This window comes from Echeneis naucrates, chromosome 4, assembly GCF_900963305.1.
Source record: "Echeneis naucrates chromosome 4, fEcheNa1.1, whole genome shotgun sequence".
In the NCBI taxonomy this organism is placed as follows: Eukaryota; Metazoa; Chordata; class Actinopteri; order Carangiformes; family Echeneidae; genus Echeneis; species Echeneis naucrates.
In genome coordinates this window covers 8,391,100-8,417,337 of record NC_042514.1, presented here as the reverse complement: position 1 = coordinate 8,417,337, position 26,238 = coordinate 8,391,100, and the positions used below count along the sequence as shown (strand labels likewise).

Genomic DNA, 26,238 nt, shown 5'->3' with positions numbered 1-26,238 from the left:
ATACATTATTTTACAATTTTACATTCAATGAAAGGAAGGAAGCTATGAACCCATTCAAGTATGAAATAATTGCCAAGCAGCGATCTGTTATAAAGTCCCCCTTGTATGACCAGTTTTCACCAAAGGCCAGTATTAGGCTAACACTTCAGCACACTAGTCTGGCCTGCTTGTCTGTTAAAAGCACTCTTCTGAGCTCTTATACAGCCGGCACATGAGCCAGGTTACTTGTCCCCATTCAGTCAGTCTCTGTTTTTTGCTCACGTTCAGGGCCGTGGTAGAAATTAGTATGCAGAGAAGCAGACGGATGGCCCTGTGAATCTAATAGGTAGGCAGACTGGCGATGAGGACTGGAGTGGGGGGAAAGAGCATCTCTAGCAGAGAGGGGGTTAAGTATGGCCTCTCCCTCACTTCTCCTGCTCCCGTTCCCTCTCTCCTTTATCACTTCATTCCCCATGCCCCGTCCCAAACCTTAATGGCACGTCAAACGGACAGCCTCGTCTGAATTGAACAAGGAGAGCTGCCGCCCCCCCAAAAAAAAAACAGAGGCTCCCCCATCCCCCTCCTTTCCTCCATGCCCCTCTTCCTCTCTCACACTGCTAGCACCCATAGCTGCTCCCCTCAGTTCTCAGGGCTATTGAGGGGGTCCCAGACACCCTCCGCTCCTCAGCCCCTCAGCCTAACTCTGCATAAATTAGTCTCCCTGGTGTCTCGTCAGCCGGTCGGGGCATGCCTGGCCCCAGGTCTGGCGTCTCCCAATCTGCTGCTCCTTCTCCCCTCATGCTGTCACCTTCTGTCTCCCTCCACCTGCCCCATTTACTGTATTCTATCAATCCTCGGCTTTCTTCCATCTCCTCTCCTCTCTTATGCATGTAATTTCTTCTAGAAACACGATTGCTTCCCCTCCTGCTTCTTTTTCCTCAAACCTCCACTTCCCCTCCTTTTTCCCCCTAAATCCCTCGATACACTCAGTCCCACCTTACCTGCTTTATATTCTCCACATTCTCTCTATCTATCTCTGCTTTTCTTATCCTTCTAGCAGTGTGTCACTCAGATCAACCAAGCACTCTCTCCTCTCCTCTCCTCTCCAGGATATTGTTTACATCTGTCTTGCTAATCACTGTCGGAGCCTCGCTAGACCTCACAGATGTTGCAATAATACAGGGGATTAGCAGGCTTAACACTCCGGGCTTATTTGGGGAGTTTTCCCGATGGCCTGGCGCTGAAGCCCATCATCTCGTCTGAATTTGACCTTTTTTTGGTTACACTCCGTGCTGAGATCCTGCCGTCGTGTTTCTCTTTGATTTGTGGTTTATTTTTATTTATTTATTTAGTTGTTTTACAAACGTTTGACATGCTGATGCTGTTTTATCCAGACTGGTGCTCTGGGCTCTTACTTCCCACAGCTACGTCAGTGCTTGGGTAAATGCAAACTGCTTGACGTATGACGGGGCGTACGTAGCTTTAATGCGTTCTGTTCTCAGCAGCTGTTTGTCATTCACGTTTGTTTTGATATTTTAACTCCATAGCTGCCTAACTGATTGTTATTCTGTGCATCTGTGTCGTCCACTGCTTTGCCGACATTCAAACTAGCTAGCTAGCACAGTGTTAGCTACATTCTCTGCTAACCTTTGCGGCACTCGAACGTCCCCTGCCTCCTCTTTAACTCAGCACCAAAAGATAATTAGATGACCTTCTCAGACTCAGCATCTCTGCTGCTCCTCTGCGTCATGCAGTCCAACCAAGTCCAGTTTTATGACCAAGCAGAACCAGCGTCTGAAACACTGTGTGTTTGTGTGTGTGTGTGCACGCTTAGGGTCAATGCATTTCTGTCTGGCTCCTAATCCCAGAGGTGATATTAGTCTGGTGAAGGGGTAGACCATCCTCCCCCCTGTATGTGTATATGAGCTGCAGGCGTTGGGGTCAGCCAGGAAGCCCAGACAGGCTCTGCTGTGACCCTTGACCCCTGACTGTCTGGGAGCTCAGAGGTCATGCTCACCATTGATACAGACAGCTGATAGACGCACAAACAAACACACATGCACGCATGTCACACGCACGACCTGCACAGCCCCCCCCCCGCCAGCGACAAACCGGTATGGTGTGCCTTGTGAGACGATGACACAGGCAGCGTCATCACTGCCAGCTGTATGTCGAGAGCTTGTGTGCGTGTGATTTAAGCACAGACAGCGATTCCTTATGTGTATTAGCTTCACGCTCAGCTAATACCCATCTACTTGAGCTTAGACATTTTAAGATCAACCTTTTGTGTATTAAACCTTTCATTCAAATCAAGAGCACACAAAATGAAGAGAATATCTCAGTTGTAAATTCATCATTTTCTGTGGCCTTCTTTTTTCCTAATCACTCTCTTCTGTTTAATCATGTCTCCACAGAGGCGGTTGGAAATGGCACCGTGAAAAGCTGCGGACGAGCTTCAGCCATCAAGGCCTGGCTCCGACAGAGCACAGGCTTTCAGTGGCCCGTTTCACTGCATGTTTGGCCACGTGGAAAAAGGCCTCCTCTTCCACCTGCAGAATCACAGGCACACGTCCTGAGACTGTGATGATCAGTTGCGGTCTATGGATGTGGACAGGTAAGTTGGAGCCGCTTCTAAAAGGTATGTTTAGGGGTTGAATCAATTTAAAAACTGTCTGAAGTGTAAAGTAGAGCTGCCGAGCAATATTTTCCAAAATTAGTTTCATTAGATATGTATTACTATATTTGAGACCAATTTTAGGTTGGAGATTGGATGAGACCCCAAGGGGTCCTTCTTTTTACTTGGTAATTTACATTCAAGTATTTGACTGGAAAATCGTTTGAAAAGAGTTTGTTGCTGTTAAATTACTTTCCTCTTTTCTGAGACGTTATATACACATACATTAATACAATCTTTTTCAAACTGCAATGAACTAATTTATCATTAAATGACATTACCGAATCCTGAAAGTATTGTCCTGATATGATATATTTTTTCAATAAAAATGAACAATTTGTGAAATGAAAACCTGCCGTGGTTGTTTTTTTTTTTCCTTCTTCTTCTTCTTCTCCTCCTGTTTAACTCTGGTGTCTCTACAGGTTGGCTTGTCTGTTTGATTAAAATGACAGCATCTGATCATACTCTGCACTTCCTTATAATATCCGGCAAGAAATCTGATCATACCTATCTTAAGTATTGACTACATATCCAAAGCGTGATAACTGCCTGTTCCATAGAGCTCAGTTTGTGTTAAAAAAAAAAAAAAAATACATAAATGAAAAAATAAATGCATCAGTGAGCCACATTATCATACTAGGTGGAATATTCCTACATTATAACCAACATTGATACTGTAGTTTATTACAAATCAATCTTTCACTTACTGTCCTGTTGCTGCAAATACTTAGGTGAGATCCAAATGTGTACTCATTTGCAAGTGAAAATCGTCTCCAGCAAACGTGCCACTTACCGCTGTTTCAGAAAGAGAAACTACAGTGGCCTAGTTTTTTTTTCTGGAATTATTTAGCCTTTCGTTAAAGTGTGGCAAAATGTTTCCGACCAGCTTTTAAGTCTTCAGAGGGAACCAATGAGCTTGGGGCTGACAGGCCACAGGAAGGGAAGAACTAACACATTTCTATGTTGTTTTTTTTTCCAATAACAAAAATACAGACTATTTCCAGCGATTGATGTTCAGTGTCAGCTACCAGGAGGCGGTCAGAGCCGGCTCACTTTGATTACTCTGGTTTTTTTCAGCAGTGGCTGAAGGGTTGGAAGGGGAACAGTTAAACCTAGTGGCCTAAATCTGTGGTGTCAATTAGGCACCTTTGTGTGTGAGCAGCAGGGGTGTTGAAGCGAGTTGCTGGAGCTGAAGGAAACTCCGGACAATGATACACATTCATAATCCCACACACACACACACACACACACATACATTGGCCCTATGTTTTGTAGGGATCACACCTCCTTTTGTTTTCCCCAAATAGCCAGTAGAGGCAATGCCCCAGTGCCCTCAGTGTGCTCCACTGCTCTGGCTGAAATGTGCTCCCTGCCCCCCTCCCACCAACAACACTGTCCCCTCACTGTGGGGGGGGGCTGTTCCTGACTGGTCCTGACCTGAAATTAGGGCCAGGCAAGTCTCCTTGGCCTGGCCAGGCATAAAAGGAGGTCTGTGTGTGTGTGTTTGCGTGTGTGCAGCGTGGCCCTGAAAGACAGTAGAAGATTATCCCATTCTGTGTGTCCAGTCACCAGTGCAGTATTGACCACGCCGGGCCACCCAGGGAGCATCCAGCCAGCCGTGAGATGGCCTGATATACATGCTTACTGGCCGTGCTAGATTCCCCCGCTCTCACCAGGGAGAAGGTCGAACCCTACAGGCTGGACGCTTTCTAAAGACACCAGAGTCAGTACACACACAGTGACCAGCCCTCTGCACGCACACACACACACACACATTTCAGCATTTCCTTCTGTACTGTGAAAGACATTGCTATCAGGTCGTTTTCTGTGTCCTGTGAGGCGAGGCGGAGGTCATTGGGAAGGTGGAAAACCTCTTTAATGGTGGGAATGATGCCATAACACCTATAGATAGAGTTACGGATCATGTCACATACAGTGTGTATTCAGTGCACAAGCGGCCTGCTCACGGCTGATGGTGAAGCCAAGCATAAGAAAATGCAGCTTGTGATGTGTGATAGAATTACTTGTTTTTTTTTCCTTTTTGTTTCCACAAGTTACTCATCTATATTCATTCTTTGTGCTGTTGCATGTCCCTTGAACATAATTTTGATGACCGTAAAATGACTTTTGTAAGCAATTGTAATTTTCCCCCTGATTTTGCCTCTTAACAGTAGATATAGCGACAGTGCCTCTTATACATTTGGAAATGCAGTAAATACAATAAAAAAATTAATACCTGATATTTTTTTTCTGTTAATGAAACCTTTGAAGCTTTTAGATTCCAAAGACATGGGTAAATAATGACAAAACCAGCCTCTCAGCGTTTATTAAAGGTCTGACCTGTCAACTGCACTGATTTCTAACAGCTCCTTGAGTTGTAAAAATGGCCCCTCATTGACCTAAACAAAACATCAGGGGTCAGCTAATTGTCTTTTAATTGCTCTGTTGCTTGTTTTTTAATGGAGAAACTCTAACATGCAGTCCGTTAACAACACAAAAGGCCTTTAACAGCAGGACAGAGCTGCACAAAGCTCATTAGCAATAAAAACAAATAAGAAAATTTATTGGAAGGCGCATGTGTGTGTTTTTGTTTTGTTTTTTTTATTTTTCACATCATGTTAACCACGGCATTAAGAGCATCACAAGAAAGCAATAGAAATAATCTTATTTCACTTTTTCCTTCTGTGTTTTGATTTATTTTACCATGACAAGCTAAATGTGTTGAAATGAACAGGCTGGAAATCCCAATGACAAGATTATTTATTCCTCATAAACAAGTACAAAATAATTTATACCATGTTATTTCTTTGATGTGAAGAATAAAACATTTTTCCATCATTTTCCTGAAATGAATGTTGGCCTTTTGTTGTCTGGCTTTTGTTTTTTGTTTGTTTGTTTGTTTGTTTGTTTTTTTATTTTAGCACACACATTCTCTGATTGGTTAAATTTGCTCCCAAGGCAAGTCACATAAACAAAGCAAGACAAAGACCTTGAATTAATTTCACATAGAGAGAAGGCGAAGCAAATTAAGCGTGCAGATTAAATTATTGTATCATAATTATATCAAATTATGACATTGGTTCAGATAAGCAGAAACAACTGGCCATCACAATAGCCCCTACTTTTTCATGATGCTTTTAAAAATGTATATTTCTTCATTTTTCTTTTAATATCATAGATTGTCTTTGTAATTTTGATTCCTTAGTTGGTGGATGTTTTTGCATCTTGTAAAATATTTACATTAAAAATGAGAATGTGGATTTTCTTTTCTTTTCTTTTTTTTATTTTTTGGAATAGATACTAATATACTGCAAAATACAGTGACAAGTTTTCAAAACGTGTCTCATTAAACAGCTACTCTGGAGTATTTCTGCACTCAGATGATATACGCTGCAAGAACATACAATTCTGATTAACAGCATGCAATTATACGTACATTTATATCACACTGTCATTCAAACAGTGTTGCAGCTTTTTTTTTTTTTTAGCTTAATATTAATGCGTTAGCATCCAATGAAAGTGTGTTCAGCTGTAAACTGCCGATATGCCAGCTCAGCATACACACACACACAAAATGTAATTCTTATGTAAGTGTTCTATTTCCAGACCCCACCCCAACTACTGCACTCACACTTCGGAGGAGTGAAAGGCCGACTTAAGAAAGTGTTGGTGTGATCCGAGACAGCAGGAAAGCAAAACTTAAAAAAAAAAAAAAAAAAAAAAAGAAGTCACATTTAAGTAAAAATCGGTGTTGTACGTTGACATTTGTTATATCTGTGTGAGCGTGTAAGAGCTGTCTCCCTGCTTCCCCTGAACTTGGTAGCAAACCCAACCTGCACCCCAGCAAGTTGTGGGTAAGTTGGTTTGTCAAACAGCGACCCGGTTATGGTGGAGGAGTCAGACAGGACATGGATGGATGGGGTCGATGGGTACAGGGAGCTGGGAAAACAGGGGTGGAGGGGGGGCGGGGGGGGGGGGGGGGGGGGGGGTTGCATTGAAATGTCCAAGAACTTGGAGCCTAGTTTGTCATGCTAACTGCAGCGATGCCATTGAATGTGGACACAGGGAGCAGAAGGTTCACAGGACCCCGGCCTTTCTTATGCAAAGTCTGTCAGAGCCTTCTCCTTCGTACGTCCACCCACCCGCCCCCAGCCTTTACCCCGGTCCAAGAAATACATACATGTTTATAAATGGATGCAAACTAACTAAAACCGGGGCAGGGCCACCCTTTCTTTACACAACTGAAAAAAAAAAAAAATCTGACCCAGTCACAGAATTTAAAATGAACGAATCTTACAATGTGAGTTATAATTCAAACACAAAGCAACAGAAATGAACAACAGGTCCTGAAACTGAGAAGATGTGAAAGTCAGAGAGGCTGCAGAAGGAAAGAATCTCAAAGCAGATGTGTATATACATTACCATCATAGCCGCTAACCGTGGAGGGGGGGGGGGGCTTTGTGTGATCTCGACACCACCTTCAGTCATTTCCTGACTGATTATGAAAAGTAATTAAAGTTCTGACAAACACAAATTCTATTTAAATTCCCCATTTTGGCATGTCTGTTCAATCAGGTGCCTTATTCTGATTTCTGCCTGCTACAGTCATCTCCACTCTTCACCTCTCGTGTGTGTCACCTGCTGCAGAGACCAGAGGGGGAAGCTACAACTCATTTAGTGTTAAATCTGTTCAAATGCCAAGTGGTTAAAATGTCAGCCGCAGCACAAGCGCATACACCTATACATTTACTCTCTTAAAATGCAACCACTCCATGCAAATTAATATGCTGCCCCCCCACCCCCTCCACCACTGAGGAGTAGTACTCTGTGTGTGTGTGACCAGATTTATGTGCTCAGATTTATGCATACCACAGTTTCACAACTAGGCATTGAAGGAGTCTCCATTTGTGTGAGTGCATGCGTGTGTAAGTGTGAAAATATGTGTGTGTTTGTGCCTCCTCGCCTGCACTCGGAGCCGCCGTTAGGAGCCAGTATTTGATTGAGTGAAGGCGTACGCAGCCTGAACACTCCCTCTAATGGAAGAGTGGAGCCCAGCAGATCAGTAATGCACTGACCCCAGAGCTTTTACAACGCTGCCAGCCGATAAGTGGCAATATGCTGGATCTTATAAAATTAACAAGACTCAGCTATGAGGGGAGGGAGCTCAGAGGGTGGCAACAGGAGAGGCTGACACCCCTATAGAACTTGTAAAATTCTGCATCCATGCTATATTATAGCTCTTCTCGACTGAGTTTTATAGTCACAGCGCCATGACTTGATATTTTCTCACTCATTTCTCAGATTTTTTTAAGGGACATTTATAGGGGAACCTTTACGGGCCCGTTCATGTTAGATAAATCGTCTGCCAAGTCGTTCTAATGCTGCTGAATTTATGAAAGCAGCCGAGAGCGTCAGGTGCCGGAGAAGCCAACCCAGAGCAGGCCTTTGAACTGTAATCCCAGAGCACCAAGAGGGGTGTGAACATGTGTGTATATGCATATGTTTACCACACACCCCCCCTTAATCCTCCTGTGCTGTGACACCTACAGTATTAGCTCAAAGTTAAACAGCTCCTGTGGCTGGTTATGCTCTCTGTCTGTGGTGTTTTTCGGCGGAGAAGGCCTCATCCAGCCTCGGCAGGACAGTTTTGAAGCGCGCTGAAATACAAGCAAAATCGTGTTACAGTTGCAGCCACTATCTCAACACATCCTAGTCTGATTTACTACTTTACTGATTTACTAAAAAAAAAAACAAGGCTTTATTCCCCCGTGCTTCCCGAGTTAACCTTCTCACCTTTCTCACACAGCGTCAGCCCGGGTTTGTGTGCGTTTTCGTCCGTATACTGTGTGTACGAACAGCTATTGTCTGCCGGTGCTCCAGCAGGGGCTTCAAAGTGAATTATTCATGCGAGATTTGAATACATGCAAATTGTTCACTCCCCTCTCCTGGCACGGATCCAGGTTACCTATGGCAACAGCGCCTTCAAGAAGCATCTTTCCACCCCACCTCCACCCCTCCACCCCCCCACTCCTCCTGCCTCTCTCAGGCAGCCGCCCTCCGACCATGTTATCCACCCAGTGGTATTGTTTCGATTGTTGCAATACCAGGCTGGGTGGCTGCACACTGTAGGGTGGCAGGATATCCCATAATTCACTGTCAAGGTCATATAGGCAGAGAGGATGTGAGACGGAAGGATGGGCAGAAGGAAGGAGGCCACGATACCTCCGTCCTGAAGTTCCGGAGACAACACTCAGTAGCTGGTGAAGATGAAAAAGCGGTTTGAGCTGGTGAATGATGTTATCACTAATGCAACACACAGGGCACACACACACACACACACACACCTATTCAGTCTTAATCACAGCTCATGCGCGCAAACTAGTGCAGCAAAACAGAGCCAGAATAAACAAAAAAAAAAAAAAATACCTTCCTTTGAATGCAGCACACCAAATCATATTAACTGTATTTGAAACAATAATCAGTCAGTAATTAATGAGGGTTAGGGTTAAATATCTAAAATATATGGTATAATGTGATGTTTGATATAAAGCAGCAAAAAATAACTTAAGGTGTGAATGGCTTGCCCAGTCATATTTAATCTATCTTATAAAAATATTGACAATGCAGTTTACGGTCTGAATAAAGAAAAACTATGAAATGAAAATTCTCATTTAATCTGTTACTGATTGAATTTTTGGCTCATTTTTGTGTGCAACTAGAATGTCTTTTTTTCTTCGCAATCACTTAATAGTTTAAATAAATAACTATATCTCTTATCTCCATTTTCAATTCTCTTTCAACCACGGTTTCATTATCCTTTTAAACATAGAATCCATGTATGAATGTACACATTTAAATTAGAAACACACAAAACTCTTAAGCCATATTTTACTTACTAATTAGTCAATGTTGTGTTTTGCAGTATTAATTCACTCGTTTTCTTTTCACATAATTTTTATACGACTACATAAAAAAAAAGCAGCATTTGCATCACTCACAAAATAACAACTCCTTTGCACAGAAAAGTGAAATGAGGGTGAAGTGTTTCAGTGAGCAGAGGGCAGGTCAAGTTCAGGCCATGAAGTGATCAGACTCTAACTAACGCTCATAACTGTCCAGCAGGCAGAGACAGGAGGAGCTACTCGAGGCTGCCACCTACTGTAGAGTGAAGAAGGTGTGGAGTCACATCCCGGGGTCAGAGGATGTCAATCAAAGTGATAAAATGTAAAGATTTACCTAAACAGACATGACTTTATGAACATTAGTCATTTCAAGTCCAGCTGTAGAAAAGTTGCAAAGATCCAGTTCACAAAACATTAGAGAAGTTGTGGGCTAAAAGAAAAAGAAAAACCTTTGTATTTGTACATTTGTAGGGTGGTATTAAAAACAAAAACAACCCCACCCCCTCCAAAAATACAAAAAAAAAAAAACCCTTATTCTAGACACACAACCCATTTAAATTCCTTTAAACATTTAGTCCACCCTAATGGTTGCCTTTGCTTATCACATGCTGCCTCCAAGTGGACAAAAGGATTCATTGCTCGTGTTTGTTTTGTATAGACACTTTATTGCATGGTCAGGTATGATTGAAACAACTGTAAACTTACATCTTTGGAAATACTATATGATGAAGAATACAAGAGTTAAGCCCTGATAACTGTTAGCTGAACAGGAACAGGAATCTCAGGAACGATATCGAATGCTTTGGCATAATTAAATATTTTAAGTGCCTTACAATCAACTGAAAGTGATGACAGACAACAAACAAAAGCCCAAATATGCGTTTATATATCTATATATCTTTATCCTTCATGTTATATTAGCTTCCATAAATTAGACACCAGACTACTGCAGTGCTGGGTGGACAGTGGAGCTGTGCAGTCCTGCTGACATGTTCACCCACCTACAATCATTTGTTCATTCAATTTCAGTTAAATTAATATTGGCACCGTCATTAAAACATTTAAATTAGAATTAAACATATTCCTTTTGTTATTGGATACAAATCAAATACATCTTGCATGAGCGGCATATTTGAAAGAATCAAAAAGGAAAAAAAAGAAAAAAAGTTGCGATAAAAAAAAAATTAAATCCACCATCAAAGCAATGCAAGCGATTAAAACCAGAGTTTTCTCAATCGATACACAATCACGTTGAAATAAACACTGTAAGTCTAACAAAGTGCAAGCTTAAAATTAGAAACACAAACAGCAATAGTCATCTATGAGGAAAAACCATCTCCATCCTCACCGTGCTGTACCAGGACTTTCTAAATTAAAGTTGCGATTGCGTTAAGAAACATTTAAAGAGACTTTTGTCTCCTCACACAGTCGACAGTGTGTTCTGTATAATGTGAGACACTTTGTTCCTGTGTGCACAACAGATCTCCTGTCCGCTCTTGTCCAGTCCTGTGTTTGAAGGCAACAGTGTAGCGGGACGCCCCGCACTGAGTGCAGACGTGTTATTGCCATATGACAGACTGGACCGCCTCCCTCTGTGCTTTTTGCATCCTCTCCGTCGCTCCTGGCTGATTCAGTGGGTGAAGTATCCCATCTGATGCAATTTGAGCAAAAGGCTGTGCGTGACGTCAAACGTGGTGAAGCTAATCCCCACTGCAACGGGGCCTTTAACCCAGTTCATGCTCAGGCCTTTGTAAAGTCCGCGCACAACTCCCTCTTGTGCCACAATCTCACGCATGGTCTGCAAAATGCTGCTGCAGGTCGAGCCGGTGACGCCGGCTGTCTGCATGCGCCTTCGCACCACGTCCAGGGGGTACGAAGCAGACTGTCCAATCAGGCCTGCACACGCACCGAAGGCCAAGCGCTCGTGAGGGTACGGTTGAGATCGCTTGGTTTTTTCTAATGAGATAAAGAAAACAATAGAGACACACGTATGTATACATGACACCTTCAGTTAAATATCTAAAATGTCCCTTTACTGAAATCTTTTACTCTCTTCTTGTATGTTACCTGTATGCAGCTTCTTCAGGGTCTCATATGTGAAAAAGGTGATCCCTGCGTATGGGATGACACCCAGAATGGTCGGGGTGAACCCTCTGTAAAGAGTCTTCACACCTTCCTCCTGAGATATGCACATGAAGACGTGCACGATGTTGCTGTACCTATTGGAAAAAGAAGCGTCAGATAACACAAAGGCATTGTTTCAAATGTTGAACAAGCTGAAACTATTGGGTCCATTCTCAGCTCAGATAAGTATCTGCCCTTTTAAAATCCATTCAGCTGTATCAAAAACATTATCCTACAGATGGGTGTAGTTTTGCCAACAGTGACTGTGAATACAACAAGGCAAAATACAGGGAGCAGGATCCTATTTCAGCTGACAGCACGGTGCCGTGGGACTGAGGAACGCACTGCATCGGTCCATGTGGCTGGACTAAAACGTGTGATGCGAATGGGTCGGAAGCTTACATTTCTTTGGCGGTGACGGCCATTCGGGCTCGCACCATGTCCAAAGGGTAGGTTAGCATGGCAGCGGTCGTGCCAGCCAGGGAACCAGCCAGAAAGCGTGGGAAAGGAGGCAACACTCTGAAACAAAGAACAAACAGCTGATGATGAAAACAAAATCCTTTTGCTCATGTGCAACATTAAACTAGGAGGCTATGCAAGGAAAATAAAGCTTTAGTCTAAAGTCCAAAGGGGCGCAAAGTACGATAAGTTTTTATGAGATCTGGTCTTAAACCAAAGTGTCGGACCAAAGTAAATTTTAACCAAATGATGTTACTGGATGAGAACTCTGAGGATCAAAGTTTCATCCTCCAGGGTGCATGAATGTTTGCAGGACATTTCAGGGTAATGTATCCAGTCTGAGTTGTTTCAGTTGAAATTGAAAACTGACTGACCTACTGACTGACCTACATTGATATGTGTAAAACTGAAACCTCTGATGTTTCTAAAAATAGAAATACATCAGTCAAATTGCTCTGACCAAAAAAAAGCTTTACTCACTTTCCTTGGCAGCCAAAGTGACTCCCCAGTAGATTTTTGTACTGTTCATGGGAGCAGAACTGGATGGCAGCGTAAGGCATGACCCTCACCATGGTGGCAGAGTTTCCCCTCCACAGGCTGAGGAGCCCATCCTTCATGTACGTACAGTAAATGAGCCTTAAGGCCTCCTGGGAACAGTAAATACAAAACAGTATGTAAGTTAGGAGTTTCTCCGTCTAATAATCAGAACACGCGCAGGATATTTCCATTTCTAGTGAAGTGTGCGATGGCTTATTCGATTTGTTTTCAAGTGTTTGAAGAAGAATGTGGGATAATATTACAGCAGTGATTAAAACACATATGTGCAGTTGAACTAAAGTACATTTTTGCTGATTTTTTTTTTTTTTAATTCACAACATTTTTTGGATAAAAAAAACTGACCAAAACAATGAAAATTAACTAGCATTTATCTATTTATGTATTTTTCTTGTACTCAATTTATGATTAAAGGGAGCAAACAGACATTTGGGAGGTTGCAGCCATAAATGTTTGGGTTTATATACTTGATAAATGAAATCAGTTATCAAAGCTGGAATCAGTTACCTTTCCACTTTATATTGCCTCTGATTGTATTCAAGCAGTAACTTGGCTATACACGGAATAAGTCAACAACTGGTTTTTGATACATTAGACGACTGAACTCACCTTAGCAGAGAATCTGTTAGAGGACACTGAAAGAATAACAACACACAGTGAGTCTCACAGTTAAACAACACATTCCCCCATGTAGGCTAAACATCTACTAAGAGGATTGGCCATTACTTAGAGTTTAGTAACAAAAGTCACTGAAAACTGATACAAACTGAAAAACAGTTTGTACCGACATTTTATATGGAGAGCTAAACACAAGAAAAGCAACTTAAATATTCCTCGTGTGTGTATCATTTGAAAAGGTTGTTTTAGAGTCATTCTTGCCTTGGAAAATGATCTTGGTGCGATCCAGAGGGGCGATGACCGTTTTGGCCACAGCTCCAGCAAACGCGCCACACAACAGGGAGTCCAGGGCCGTCCATCTCGGCCCCAAGTCCTGTTTGTACAGACAGACGTGATCATATTACACGAGGAGACGTTTTGTTACAGTAGTGTGGACGAGACTGGCAGTTTAATCATTTATGTCTCTTTGCCCGTTTGATTTTCAGGAGCAAGCACGACACACATCATGCATGTTCACCCGCACGGTCACCCACTTTGTCTATCACACTGCAAACGGCAACAAAACAGAGGATTGAAATCCGCACCTGGATTAACGCCTGTGACGGAATCACAGGAGATAACACCAACCTGCGTGTGTGTTTGTGTGCACACATGAGCACTTGCTCAGCTTGAAAGGACAGCTGGACCCAATAAACAATCTAACTGACTGATAAGAAGGACTTTTCACATGGAAAACAAACATGTTTCACAATTTATATGATAGGAGAGAAGGCACGTGGACGACTTACTTCAATCATGTATGGATATATAATTCTGGAAATCATATAACTATAATTATGACCTATCTGCACAATCTTGCTTGGGGCCATCTGAAACCAACTTTATTGCAAAATCAAAACTTATTTGAGCCCTGCTCATATCTTAAAATCAACTTCATTTCACATTTATGATGAAAAATTTTTGCTAGCATTGGCAGTAAAGTATTATACTATTTATGCACAAATGTTGAATTAAACATATAAACTAGTGCGACCGTGGATCAGGTTTGTTATTATTCAGTGCTACTTACTTTGGAAACTAAGGCCAGCTTTAGATTAGCAGCCACCTCCCAGCTATTTACAGCAATGAACTGACAGAAGCATGTCCTTGTAAAGTATGTATACACGGGAAGCTCCTCTGCATGCCACAACATGCCAACAGGCCTTGGCCACAAACCACCCTGGTTTGTTTTACGAATGATTTCAATACTTTCAAATGCCACAAGAAGTTAGATTCGCTTTTCATACACTGTGTTAATGCACACAGCCTTAAAAGCACTCTCACCGTAAACTGATCTGGTTTTATTTATCAATTTTACCTCAAGCTTTTTTGGCCAAAGTGAGGGAAAATTGTGCACCAACAACAACGTGACTAAAACACGCTCCTCCGTGTCCAAACATCATCATGAAACCATCGTCCAGAGACGGCACTCGCCTTGGCTTGGCCGGAGGGAGGCAGGGCCAGCACGGCGGTCTGGGCCACAGGGATCCGGCTCTGGTGGTCGCGCACACTGTGGGCCATGTGTGCCCTTCAGGGGGTGCCGAGGCTGCCGGGCACTCAGCCGCTCATCCAGGGATGCACACTGCAAATACAGAAAATGTGCAAATGCTAAAACCAAAAGCAGCAAACACTTCGCTGAACAAAATAAAGATCCGGCAGCGATGGTACGTGATTACTGGCACGCTCACAAACAGCCTGGTTTGTAAACGGGGTCATCGCGCTACAAAAACATCTTCACACCTCTGGATTTCTGCAGGAAACAACCAAACGGACAAGAAAACACAAAATGATCTTTCCTTACAAAGATCCATTTCAGTTCCCTAAACTGGGGGAGCTCCTAACTTAGCAGCCACACCTCTAATAAATAAACTGCGTTTGATCCGTGTTGAAAACAAATGAGTCCACAGACTAGTTCACCGTTATTTCGAATAAACTGTCTCCATGTTGTTACCTTGGTTTGTGTGTGTGGGGGGGGAAAGGCCCCTTGTTTGCAGGTCTTCGTTGTGTTGGACCAGTCAGCAGCCTGACCTGCAGATTCTTGCACACATTTCTTGTTTGCTGGCTGGAGGCTGGAGGCTCTGTTATGAAGTTGAAACACGCTGCTCTGCGCGTCCGCACGTCTTTTCTCGTCGGGGCCGACTGTAAGGATGATTGTGCGGGACAGGTGTCGAGCTGCTGCGGGCTCAGCTGTGTATTTATGGACGGCGCCTTCAAGGAGCTCCTGCGTTGGACTGCAGTGTTGTCCTGCGGGCAGGGTTGTTTTGGCTCTACAAGGACTTCAAGTAACTGGGACACCGTGTTTTGTGTTTTGGACTACAATTCCCATGTGTTCGTCAGGTCAGTCGGACGAAATCTCGCGTGTTTAGCTACAACATTGGGTTGCCAGGTTTGTTGGTCGTGGGCAACATGATTTATGTTTGGTTTTAGACTGCCAATCTTTTAAAACTTGGGCGACCCCACAAATAAATGTCACGGTTAAATTAATATATTTGTTTTCATTCTTTTTCTAAAAAAAAAAATATCTATTTTAAAATGAATATACAACATTGAAAACTGTGATGTGAATAAATGGTGAAATCTAAGTAAATGTGCCTTTCTTTGGTTGAAAATGCCTGTAAATGCCTTTTCATGTCATGATAAGTAGGACACTAAAAATATTTAATCAATTCTGATAGCAAGAGAGCATAGTCTGTACAAAAAAAAATCCACTACATTAGAATAATATTTTAGAGAGGATTTGTAATGAGCTGTCTCTTGTTTGATCAATAAACAGTCTAGCATTTCAACTTGATAAGTACCTAAAAGACTTAACCATAATCCAATTAGTTTTCTGTGAAATGACATCCTCTTATTCAGCAATTGTTCAAGCATTTGATTAGTTAGTTAGTTATCTGTGACTCAGCAAATATTGGGTTATTGTGTGTGTTGAATTATTTCACAAATCACAAATTAATGTGCCCCACACTAAAACTGCACCAGTGAGGGAGTCGTTTTACATGACTGTGGTTTCTCTGTAAAAATCACTCTAACTTGAAGATAATTTATCCATTTTGTGCTCAGATCAATAGATACAGATTAGCCCCTTTGGCTACTTGCAAAAAATTGAATCAAAAGAAATTATCCTTGTGGAACCAATTAACTAAACTAATTAACGACTCATGACGACTCAAATAACGCAGTTTTATTTTTGTAAGAAATAAAGAATAGAAACAAACAAAAGGATTTGGTTGGGGTCTTCATGTGCTTTTGAATGACTGTTTTTACCTGACTGACCGAACCTGGCAACCCGGGAGTCTGGCTATAGCGCTGAAAAACTTGTTGTTGTCGGGGAAAATGGCGTCAAACGTTGAGGCCCCGGAGCGCTGGTACCTCGCCCTGCTCGGCTTTGCGGAGCATTTCCGAACCTCCAGTCCGCCCAAAATCCGGCTCTGCGTGCACTGCCTACAGGCCGTGTTTCAGTTCAAGCCTCCGCAGAGGATCGAGGCCCGGACACATCTCCAGCTGGGCTCGGTTCTCTACCACCACACCAAGAACAGCGAGCTGGCCCGCAGCCACCTGGAGAAGGCGGTGAGGGGACGTTTGATTTGGGAAAGAGCGGGGATGCGGTGGAGAGGGGGTCGGTTGTAGGCCGCAGCCAGCGAGAGGCGGACGACGGAAGTCTGTTAAATAGCAGTTCATTCAGCAAAGCTACATTTTTTCCCCCTTTTAGAGGAGTTGAATTGTTAATTATTTATTGTTTGATTCGCCAGCTGTATTGTTCGGCCTTCGCCTCCACTCGGCCGCTTTGGTCGGTTCTCCGGTGCCGATCAAATAAGCCGCTGTGCGGGATTATTGCTGCTACATAAGGATAGCAAACACTGCCGTGACGCCGCTAACATCTTCCACCTTTATTTTTTCATTCGACTTGTTTTATTTCTCTGCAGTGGTTTATATCGCAACAAGTGCCGCAGTTTGAAGATGTCAAATTTGAGGCTGCCAGCATTTTGTCGGAACTCTTCTGCCAGCAGGTAAAATAAAAATAACTCCCAATAACAATAACGTGAATTTATTTCCGCGATGTTAGCTTAGCTACATGCATTCATCACTTCTTTCCTTTGAGTGATATCGACTGAGCACTGGGGATTTGATTGTGTCATATTTGTTGTTGATGATTAATTTACTATTTATCCTTCCTATACATTTTTTTTTGTCCTTAAGAATTTGGTGGATTCTGCAAAACCCCTACTGCGCAAAGCCATTCAGATTTCACAACAAACACCATACTGGCACTGCAGATTGTTGTTCCAGTTGGCGGTATGTATGAGCAGGAATGTGTCTGTGTTGGGATGACACATAGTTTCTTATTAAAGTTATTTTCTAATGATGATCCCAGAGCATTTGAACTTAACAGAGCAGACTCACAGCAGCCTTGATTAAAATACAGTAATCGGTCTGTGCTCAGTTTGCTCTCACTTTCACTTTGTATGGTTTTGTTTTTTGTTTTTTCGGCTTGTCTGGGTTTTGTGTCCAAAACATAAATGGGTCCAAAGTGGTCACACTAATGTTTTTATTTGCCTTGCAGCAACTTCATACACTGGAGAAAGATTTGGTGTCAGCGTGTGACCTTCTGGGGGTCGGAGCTGAGTATGCTCGTGTGGTGGGCTCAGAATACACCAGGTAAATGTCGCTCAATTCACTGCTGATTGCATATGTAAGGGTTTTAGTGGTAAGCATATGGCACCTTCGATTCCATCGACACATCAATGTTAAACTGGAACATACAAAAGGTTCTCATAGTGTAAGTGAAAGGATCTGTAATTTGTTATTTTTCAGTCTGTCCAGTGAACATTCAAGTTCCATTTTTTTCTCACTATTTTCATGTGGAGCATTTGGCATTTTAGAAGGATATCTCAAACCAGATAGGCAAGGGGATTGTGAAATGTTGCAGGGTACTTAATCTAAGTATACCTGTACAGAAGTGCACTTGTCACAGACTGCAGAAAACATCCGTCTTCTACAACTTTTCTGTGTCTGGGTCACGGGGGGTGCTGGAGCCAATCGGAGCTCACTCGGGGCGAGGTACAGCTTGGACAGGTTGCAGGCCCTGTGATGGACTGGCGACCTGTCAGCACACAGAGAGACACAGAGACAAAAAAAGCATTCACACTCACACTCAGACCTACAGACACCCGCTAACCCAAACATTCATGTCTTTGGACGGTGGGAGGAAACCCACGCAGATGTGCGGAGAACATGCAAACTCCACACAGAAAGGCCCCAGGCCAGGAACCAAACCCGCAACGTTAACAGCGCTAACCATTTTCTGACCTTTTTTCTTTTTTGCTTTTTTTGTAGGGCGTTGTTTCTCCTTAGTAAAGGAATGGTGAGTCCACTTCTCTTCAATTCATATGTGCTGTTACAGCATGATGTGTGATATACATATATGCCAGTATTAGTGCAACCAAATAACAAAAACATCATCAAATGCTATAAATGTTTTGTGGTGACATCTCTTTCTTTAGTTGCTGCTAATGGAGAGGAAACTTGGGGAGGTGCATCCTCTGCTCACACTGTGTGGAACTATTGTAGAAAACTGGCAGGGAAACCCGATCCAGAAGGAGTCCCTCAGGGTCTTTTTCTTGGTTCTACAGGTCACACACTACCTGGACGCTGGACAGGTAGGGAATCCAGTCTGTAAGATTTAGAAAAGGTATTATAATGTGTTTATTTGCAAATAGATAGACATACATATGTTTATATGGATTTTGGGAAAATAGGAGAATATCTCCCAAAAAAAGCTTTCAGGAGGTAAAAAATAAGTTTGTGTGTCTATGTGTCCCCAGGTCAAGAGTGTGAAACCATGTCTGAAACAGCTACAGCAGTGTATCCAGACCATCTCTACACTCCATGATGATGAGATTCTGCCCAGCAACCCAGCTGACCTCTTCCACTGGCTGCCCAAGGAGCACATGTGTGTCCTCGTCTATTTGGTACTGCCACTACTCGCTCTCTCTATACCACAGACAAAAGAATTTTACCTCTCTGTTAGCTCATACTGCATTTTGTTAGATAGTTCATTAATAATAAAAAAAAAGAAAATAAAAATTCAATCTTTATTATTTATTATAATTATTACTTAACTAGTCTAGTCAAGCTGGCCTGTCTTGTCATTTTCTGACAGCAAGCCACTATCTGCAGTCTTCCCTGAAGTAGCAGAGCTGCTCAGAGGATGTATTTACTCTTATTTTGTAAATGCAACAAAGGCTGAAGCTCTTGGCAAACATCCACGTTCAGCAACAGAGAAAATGTACAGACAGCCTCTTTAAATAAAACCTTGCCTCTCACTTGTAAATCGTAAGCTGTGTATTTCTTTGTGCTGGGCAATCGATTAATTGACTGAATTTGTAGTTTAGGAGGATTTTTAAAAAGTAAAATTCTGTGTTCTCTTTGACTTCTACCGCAACACTGCCCTTGGGTTCCCCATATCTGAGAGTGGGCTGAGCTTGTCATTATTCGATGGGGTTCACACAAGCACAGTGATGAGCAGTTGGGTTCGCTATCTTGGACAACTCCGTGTGGCAAATCCACTTAGACTTGGGGGAGAGAAGAGCAGATTTTGTGAAGAAACGAGAAATAAGAACTTTTTAGAACTTATCACTTAAATTCTCCAAAAAGGGAACTTTGCCCCCCCCCCCCCCCCACTCGATCAAAACGAAATCGAGTTTGTTGTGAAAAAATATTAGTTCAGTTTTTAATTTGAATATTTTTTTTTATTTTGTGATATTGCACAGGTGTATTTACAGTGTACGGCTTAGAAAACTTTTCTTTTTCCCACAAAGCAGCAGACATTGGTTTGAAATGAACTTTTTCTGGTTATTTTTCAGGTGACAGTCATGCACTCCATGCAAGCTGGCTATTTGGAAAAAGCCCAGAAGTACACAGACAAGGCTCTTATGCAACTAGAGAAACTAAAAAGTGAGTTATTCCACTTGTTCTTCAACAAATGTTGTTATGATTACATAACAACTAATGATTTTGAACAATGAAATACTTGTTTCCATTTTGCTTGTGGATATTTCTAAATACTTTATCTACACGTTTCAGTGTTGGACTGCAGCCCCATCCTCTCTACCTTTCAAGTCATTCTACTGGAGCACATCATCATGTGTCGACTCGTCACAGGCCACAAGGCCACTGCATTACAAGAGGTACATTATTTCTGTTTTCGTGGTCAGTTATTGGGTTTTGGATTTAGTTCGTAGCAAAGATACAGTCCAGCAAATCCAACAGCTCCATGACAAACATGGGCTTGTCATGTCAAACATGTCAAAAAAGAGGCTCTGGTTTGCTTGAATGAGCATGTGGGAGTGAACACTGGCTCTCTGTTCTGTTTGTCCAGATCTCACAGGTGTGTCAGCTGTGCCAACAGTCCCCCAGGTTATTCACCAACCACGCCGCTCAGCTTCACACGCTTTTAGTGAGTATTTCACACCCAAACCCTGCTTCTACATCTGTGTGCGCACCACCATTGGTTGTCAGAAAGTGAAAAAGTTTGTGGGCATGGTTTGAAGGACCTATAATATTGACAAAAAAAAAATACAGTGACAGTTTCATCACATTTTCATTATTTTCATAATTGCTGTCTTGTAGGGTCTGTACTGTATCTCAGTGAATTGTATGGACAATGCAGAGGCTCAATTCACTACAGCCTTGCGGGTGAGTAGGTGGTGATTTTGGCACATTTGATGCTGACACCACTATATCATGTTTTTTTCCTCCTTCATTTCAAACACTTTTTTTTTTTTGCAGCTTACAACACACCAGGAACTGTGGACATACATTGTAACCAACTTGGCAAGTGTCTACATAAGAGAAGGAAACCGACACCAAGAGGTCAGTGAAGTAATACTGTTTTGCATCTTAGTATTAAACAGTGTAAAGCAGTCAGTTCCAGAAAAAAAATTGTTAGGTTATATTATATTAAGTTTGTATCAGCACGGTGAGTGGCATGTCGTTTGCCCATCATAGACCACGTGTGTTTACTTTTCATTTGAAAAATGTTTCACACCACACAGTGGTTTGATAAGAAAATCCCAGCTCACATTGGGCGAGGGCGGGGTACACTCCAGACAGGTCACCAGTCCATCAGGGCCAGCATACAGAGACGGAGAACAACAACCACTCAGACTCAGACATACGGACAATTTAGAGTAACCAATCAACCTAAACATGCATGTTTTTGGACGATGGGGGGAGACCGGAGTTCCCACAGAAAACACACACAAGCATTGGGAGAACATACAAACTCCAGACAGAAAGGCCTCAGGCACAGTCCTAGACCTTATCGTCGTGGGGCAAGAGCACCAACCCCCATGCTGCCATTCTTCCATCCTGAAATCCTGTAGCACTAAGTAGAAATTATTCAAACATATTTTCTTTATTTTTATTCTTCAGCTGTACAGCCTCCTGGAGAGAATAAACCCAGACCACAACTTCCCAGTAAGGTAAGAAGCACAAGGGTTAAATTGGTATACATAGCTACATAGATAGTAGATTTAAGAAATGCTTTACATATATATATATTAAAAAAAACCTTCGTATTTGCCTTTGATTCAGCTCCCACTGCCTCCGTGCTGCAGCCTTCTACATCAGGGGACTCCTCTCTTTCTTTCAAGGACGCTACAATGAGGCCAAGTATGAAAACATTTTAATGAACACATTCAAACATACCTACATGTCCAAACTGCTTCCATGGATGTTTATGTATATTATTTTTGTTGCAGACGATTCCTAAGGGAAACCCTGAAGATGTCTAATGCTGAGGACCTGAACAGACTGACTGCCTGCTCTCTGGTCCTACTAGGCCACATCTTCTACGTACTGGGCAACCACAGAGTAAGACTAAATCCACTTCAAGCGGATCTAATGTTTGCATTGACGCTGATTTAAATTTCTGGTGTTATACCACCATGTCACCAAAGCAGAACAATTTTCCTTATCTCATTAACTGGACAGGTAATGAGGTAAGACAAAATACTCATCCAATCTGATCTTGTTTATCCTCTTGATGTGCAACAGGGGCCTAATTTTGCCAAGCCATTTGTATATTCTGTCATAAATAGAAGCATTTTACACTGATAGATTATGTTTTGCAGCATTGTCTGTATAATCACTTTTTATAATAAATCACAGACTTATACTGGTCTCATGTCTTGTGCACTTAATCTACATCTGCTGGTGAATACAGAAAAAGCCAAATTGAGAAAAAAAAAACAACAACAACAACAAGGCAATGAGTGGAATTTGAGGGGGGCCTTTTGAGTCCTGCTGAAGTCAAAAACACAGGCATTTTACCCTGTGGGGTTCTGTATAAAGCATCATACAAATGCAGAACTCTTGTAATGTTCCCAGCATTTATCAGTCAGTGTTTCCATCTGTGCTGTTTGATAAATCGCTCTATTCTCTTCTCCTTAAGGAAAGTAACAACATGGTTGTACCTGCCATGCAACTGGCCAGCAAGATCCCTGACATGTCTGTTCAGCTCTGGTCTTCAGCGCTGTTGAAAGGTACACTCTCACCTTTGTTAATGTTCTGACACTTTGAAGCACTTGACTAAAAGCACAAACTTGGTAGGCATTTTACTTTTGAGAATACTTGACTTTGCCATCACACTTGACGTACAAAATCTCTGTTCTCAAGATACAAACTGGGGTCAAAGGTGTGTTTTTTGTTTTTGACGAGGTGCTGTGATTGCAGACTTGAACAAAGCCCTTGGAAACACTATGGATGCCCATGAAGCAGCCCAGATGCATCAGAACTTCTCCCAGCAGCTGCTGCAGGACCACATTGCTGCCTGCAGCCTCCCTGAGCATAACCTCATTAGTGTATGTCACCATATGACATTATATCGCTTCACTATAGCACAGTGTATTTATTTATAGATTTAGACTTTATTAGTGTGTCTGTTTTCTGTGACTATGGGCTGTAGTGCCGTAATGACTTTGTTTTTCTGTTTTCCAGTGGACTGATGGTCCCCCTCCTGTCCAGATCCAAGCCCAGAATGGCCCCACCACCAGCCTCGCAAGCCTGCTATGAGGGACTGTCTGTCTCGCATATCACTGTAGCTAGTGCATTATCACAAGCAACAGATTTATGCCTAACAACCTTCCATCAGACCACTGTAGCCAAGGTTTGAGGATTATAACAGGTGACATACTTTGAGCCTTCTCCTTATCAGTTTTTCACAATTGCTTCCAGTTTGTCCTCTACTACATTTTCAATTACAACTACTGTTGTACATGTTGTTTTCATCTTCCCTGATGGCACAGATGCTTACAGGGCATAGGGGCAGGGTCTGACTCTTGATTAGAGTAGTGAAGGATGGTGCAGCAACTTGTAAAAGGGCTTCTTTGCCTCCGATATAGAGAATCCTTCTCTACATTTGACAGGTTTCTTTTCCATTTGTTGGAAAAACAATGGGGTAGATAGGTGGGCAGTAAAGAAATGTAGAAGAAATTAATTTATTCATGTTGATATTTTTGTAACTGTTGGTATATATTTTACATCTTGCCTTTTTTTTTGTTTTGTTTTTTGTATGAATGCTGTTTTCTTTTCATGCATGGAAGTTACTGATGTGGACTCCCTGTACAATAATTTCTGACCTGGGGTTCTAACAATAAAATCTTGGTAGATAATTTTTGCACAAAATCCATATTAAAAAAGAAATAGAGACCTCTTGTAATATATTTTCACAGAATAATCAGTCAGCATTGTACATTACGTTGGGACAGTGCACGATCAACTGTGTGCAGCTCTTCGTTTGACCAGAAGATGGCTCTGTTGGGTCTGCTAATAAGCAACGTTTAATTACTTCTGGATTTTATATCATTTGGTGGCTGTGAGGTTTGCCACACATCTTCAAAAATAACACATTTACCTGAATTTTTTTTTTTTTTTTTGAAGCTCCATAATATATGAATCCCTGTTGATGTATTAATTTTTACAAAATCGTGTTTAGACTTTTGAAACTTACAATAATCATCAGATATTCAAAGTGAATTTATTTTATTTTGTTATATTTTAATTTGTCTTAATAGATCTACTAAATGGTTTCTTTACAGTATGTTTGTATAGATTCACCACTTGTTGAACCTTTATTGTACAGTGACTTTTTATAAAGTCAATTTAGTAAAGTGTGATATGTATTTTTAGCTATCTTATGTAGAAATCTCAATGCTTGGTATTTAAGGCACTCTGTAAAGACACAGTTTAAGCTTGAGTACTAGCCATATTCTATCCGATGCCTATGTTTTTAATCCTTACATTGTTTTCAATAATTTTCCAATAAAAATTATGATTGAAAGTTTGTAATTAACCGATTTCTGATTTGTTTTTTAAGGTATAAGTTTTATGTATTGATTCTGTTAAGAGATATGTTTTATCTACACAAAGTACATACAAGGCTGCAAATACTAGCAAGCCAAGCTGAGCCATTTGTCCTACTCATGATGTCCCAACATGGTGGATGATGCAAACCAATGGGAAAGAAAGTGAGTGATGCCAGTAGCTGCATGATGCTTAAATCATTCGTTCCAGAGCCAGAAAAACTAGGAGTTAATGATAAGCATTTCTAATATGTTGCTTTGAATTTTAAAAACCACCCACTCTATTAAAATTTAAATGTCAGGCTGTTGGAGGAACACTTGTAGAAGAAACTATTGACAATTGATATAAATCTGAAGGCTCTGCAAAAATATCCATCAAAATAATCCCTTTTTATTACTTTTTCAGTAGTTTACTTCAAAAATTTAAGAAAAATGGTCAGTTATCATTAAATTATTTTAAAAAGCATCAGAAAGTAGCAGCTTGGTTGCTTTATTTGAGAGTGCTGATAATGTCTCTGTTGAATCTAAACATTACTGTTGACCAGTCCCATTCTCTTGCATTTATTTTTGTCTAAAAGTCTGCTTTGCTCCTTTGGGACGTTATTAGAGGATTTCATATCGATTATGCCAGTTTTGGCTTCAGCACTTTGGCCAACTCATCCCACCTTTGTCAAAGCATGAAAAAAATATCCTATTATCTCAAGTGCCCCTCTTCTCCTTCCTTTTGTTTGTCTTGCCATATAAGAGACAGGACAGAGACATGAAGGCATTAATTTGCACCACTCAAAAGTGCATTGTGGGATAGTAAAATACTCTACACTAAGTATTTTATGTATTCCCTGGGATTAATAGTACCAATACAAAGAGGGACCTTGACTACTGTGATCCACTACATAACTACCCTTCTCCTTCATCAGTAGAGAAGTGAAAACTGGGCAGGGAGCTGCTGCTCACATGCCTCCTTTGTCAAAGTTGACAGGCTTAAATAGATACTCAGTACTCAGAGCACTTCCTCCATGTTTCAGTTTAAAACTGCCCGAGTCTTCTGCCTTCCTAACTACCTGGGTTAAACCTCTTTGAGACTGACTGGTGTTAAACTGAAACAGATGAGAAAATTATTAGAGCAGTCTGAACCACTCTGCTATTATCCAAGAAACTGGGGGTTTTAGTCAGTGAGAATAATCACAGACCAGTGTTTGTTTGTTTGTTTGTTTTGTTTAATTCATTTAAGACGATTTGGATGCAGTGGCACATGATGGAAAGGAATAACGCAAAGTAAGCGCATCACTCCCACACAAATCATATCCACATTCTACATGTAGGCCCCAAGACGAACACAATACTGTGTCTGAATAAACACATTTTAATATAACATGTTTGTAACATTTCACTTACATTCCTGGTAAATATATATATATATATATATAAATGTGTGCATGATGTGTGCTTGCTTAGTATAACTAAAACACCAAACCAAACTGCACGATCTCACTTTCACCCTTTCGCAGCATAATTTTTATGTTTT

General features: G+C 41.6%; 2 protein-coding genes across 4 annotated transcripts; one reads left to right on the top strand and one right to left on the bottom strand.

Moving 5' to 3' along the window:
• Window positions 1–10,203: 10,203 nt before the first annotated feature.
• Window positions 10,204–15,631, bottom strand: LOC115041965 (mitochondrial coenzyme A transporter SLC25A42-like). Of its 2 annotated transcripts, none has more exons than XM_029499904.1 (8): window positions 15,302–15,631; window positions 14,785–15,100; window positions 13,573–13,684; window positions 13,303–13,328; window positions 12,619–12,785; window positions 12,082–12,198; window positions 11,623–11,774; window positions 10,204–11,511 (listed from the first exon to the last, which is right to left on the bottom strand). In XM_029499904.1, exons 2-8 carry the CDS (start codon window positions 14,869–14,871, stop codon window positions 11,186–11,188), a joined length of 987 nt encoding a protein of 328 aa, XP_029355764.1. In that variant the 5' UTR covers window positions 14,872–15,100; window positions 15,302–15,631; the 3' UTR covers window positions 10,204–11,185. The 2 variants fall into 2 exon arrangements, with proteins under 2 accessions (XP_029355764.1, XP_029355763.1); XM_029499903.1 differs by having other exon boundaries at window positions 14,785–14,932.
• A 1,035-nt stretch (window positions 15,632–16,666) lies between these two features.
• Window positions 16,667–24,697, top strand: LOC115041910 (MAU2 chromatid cohesion factor homolog). 2 transcript variants are annotated; one of them, XM_029499802.1, is made up of 18 exons: window positions 16,667–16,917; window positions 17,274–17,357; window positions 17,548–17,643; window positions 17,912–18,006; window positions 18,685–18,712; window positions 18,852–19,007; window positions 19,173–19,319; window positions 20,214–20,304; window positions 20,434–20,537; window positions 20,729–20,806; window positions 20,980–21,045; window positions 21,139–21,222; window positions 21,784–21,833; window positions 21,946–22,023; window positions 22,113–22,224; window positions 22,805–22,895; window positions 23,086–23,213; window positions 23,350–24,697. In XM_029499802.1, the coding sequence occupies exons 1-18, from the start codon at window positions 16,684–16,686 to the stop codon at window positions 23,422–23,424; spliced, it is 1,797 nt and encodes a 598-aa protein (XP_029355662.1). In that variant the 5' UTR covers window positions 16,667–16,683; the 3' UTR covers window positions 23,425–24,697. The 2 variants fall into 2 exon arrangements, with proteins under 2 accessions (XP_029355662.1, XP_029355663.1); XM_029499803.1 differs by having other exon boundaries at window positions 21,139–21,231.
• Window positions 24,698–26,238: the final 1,541 nt, after the last annotated feature.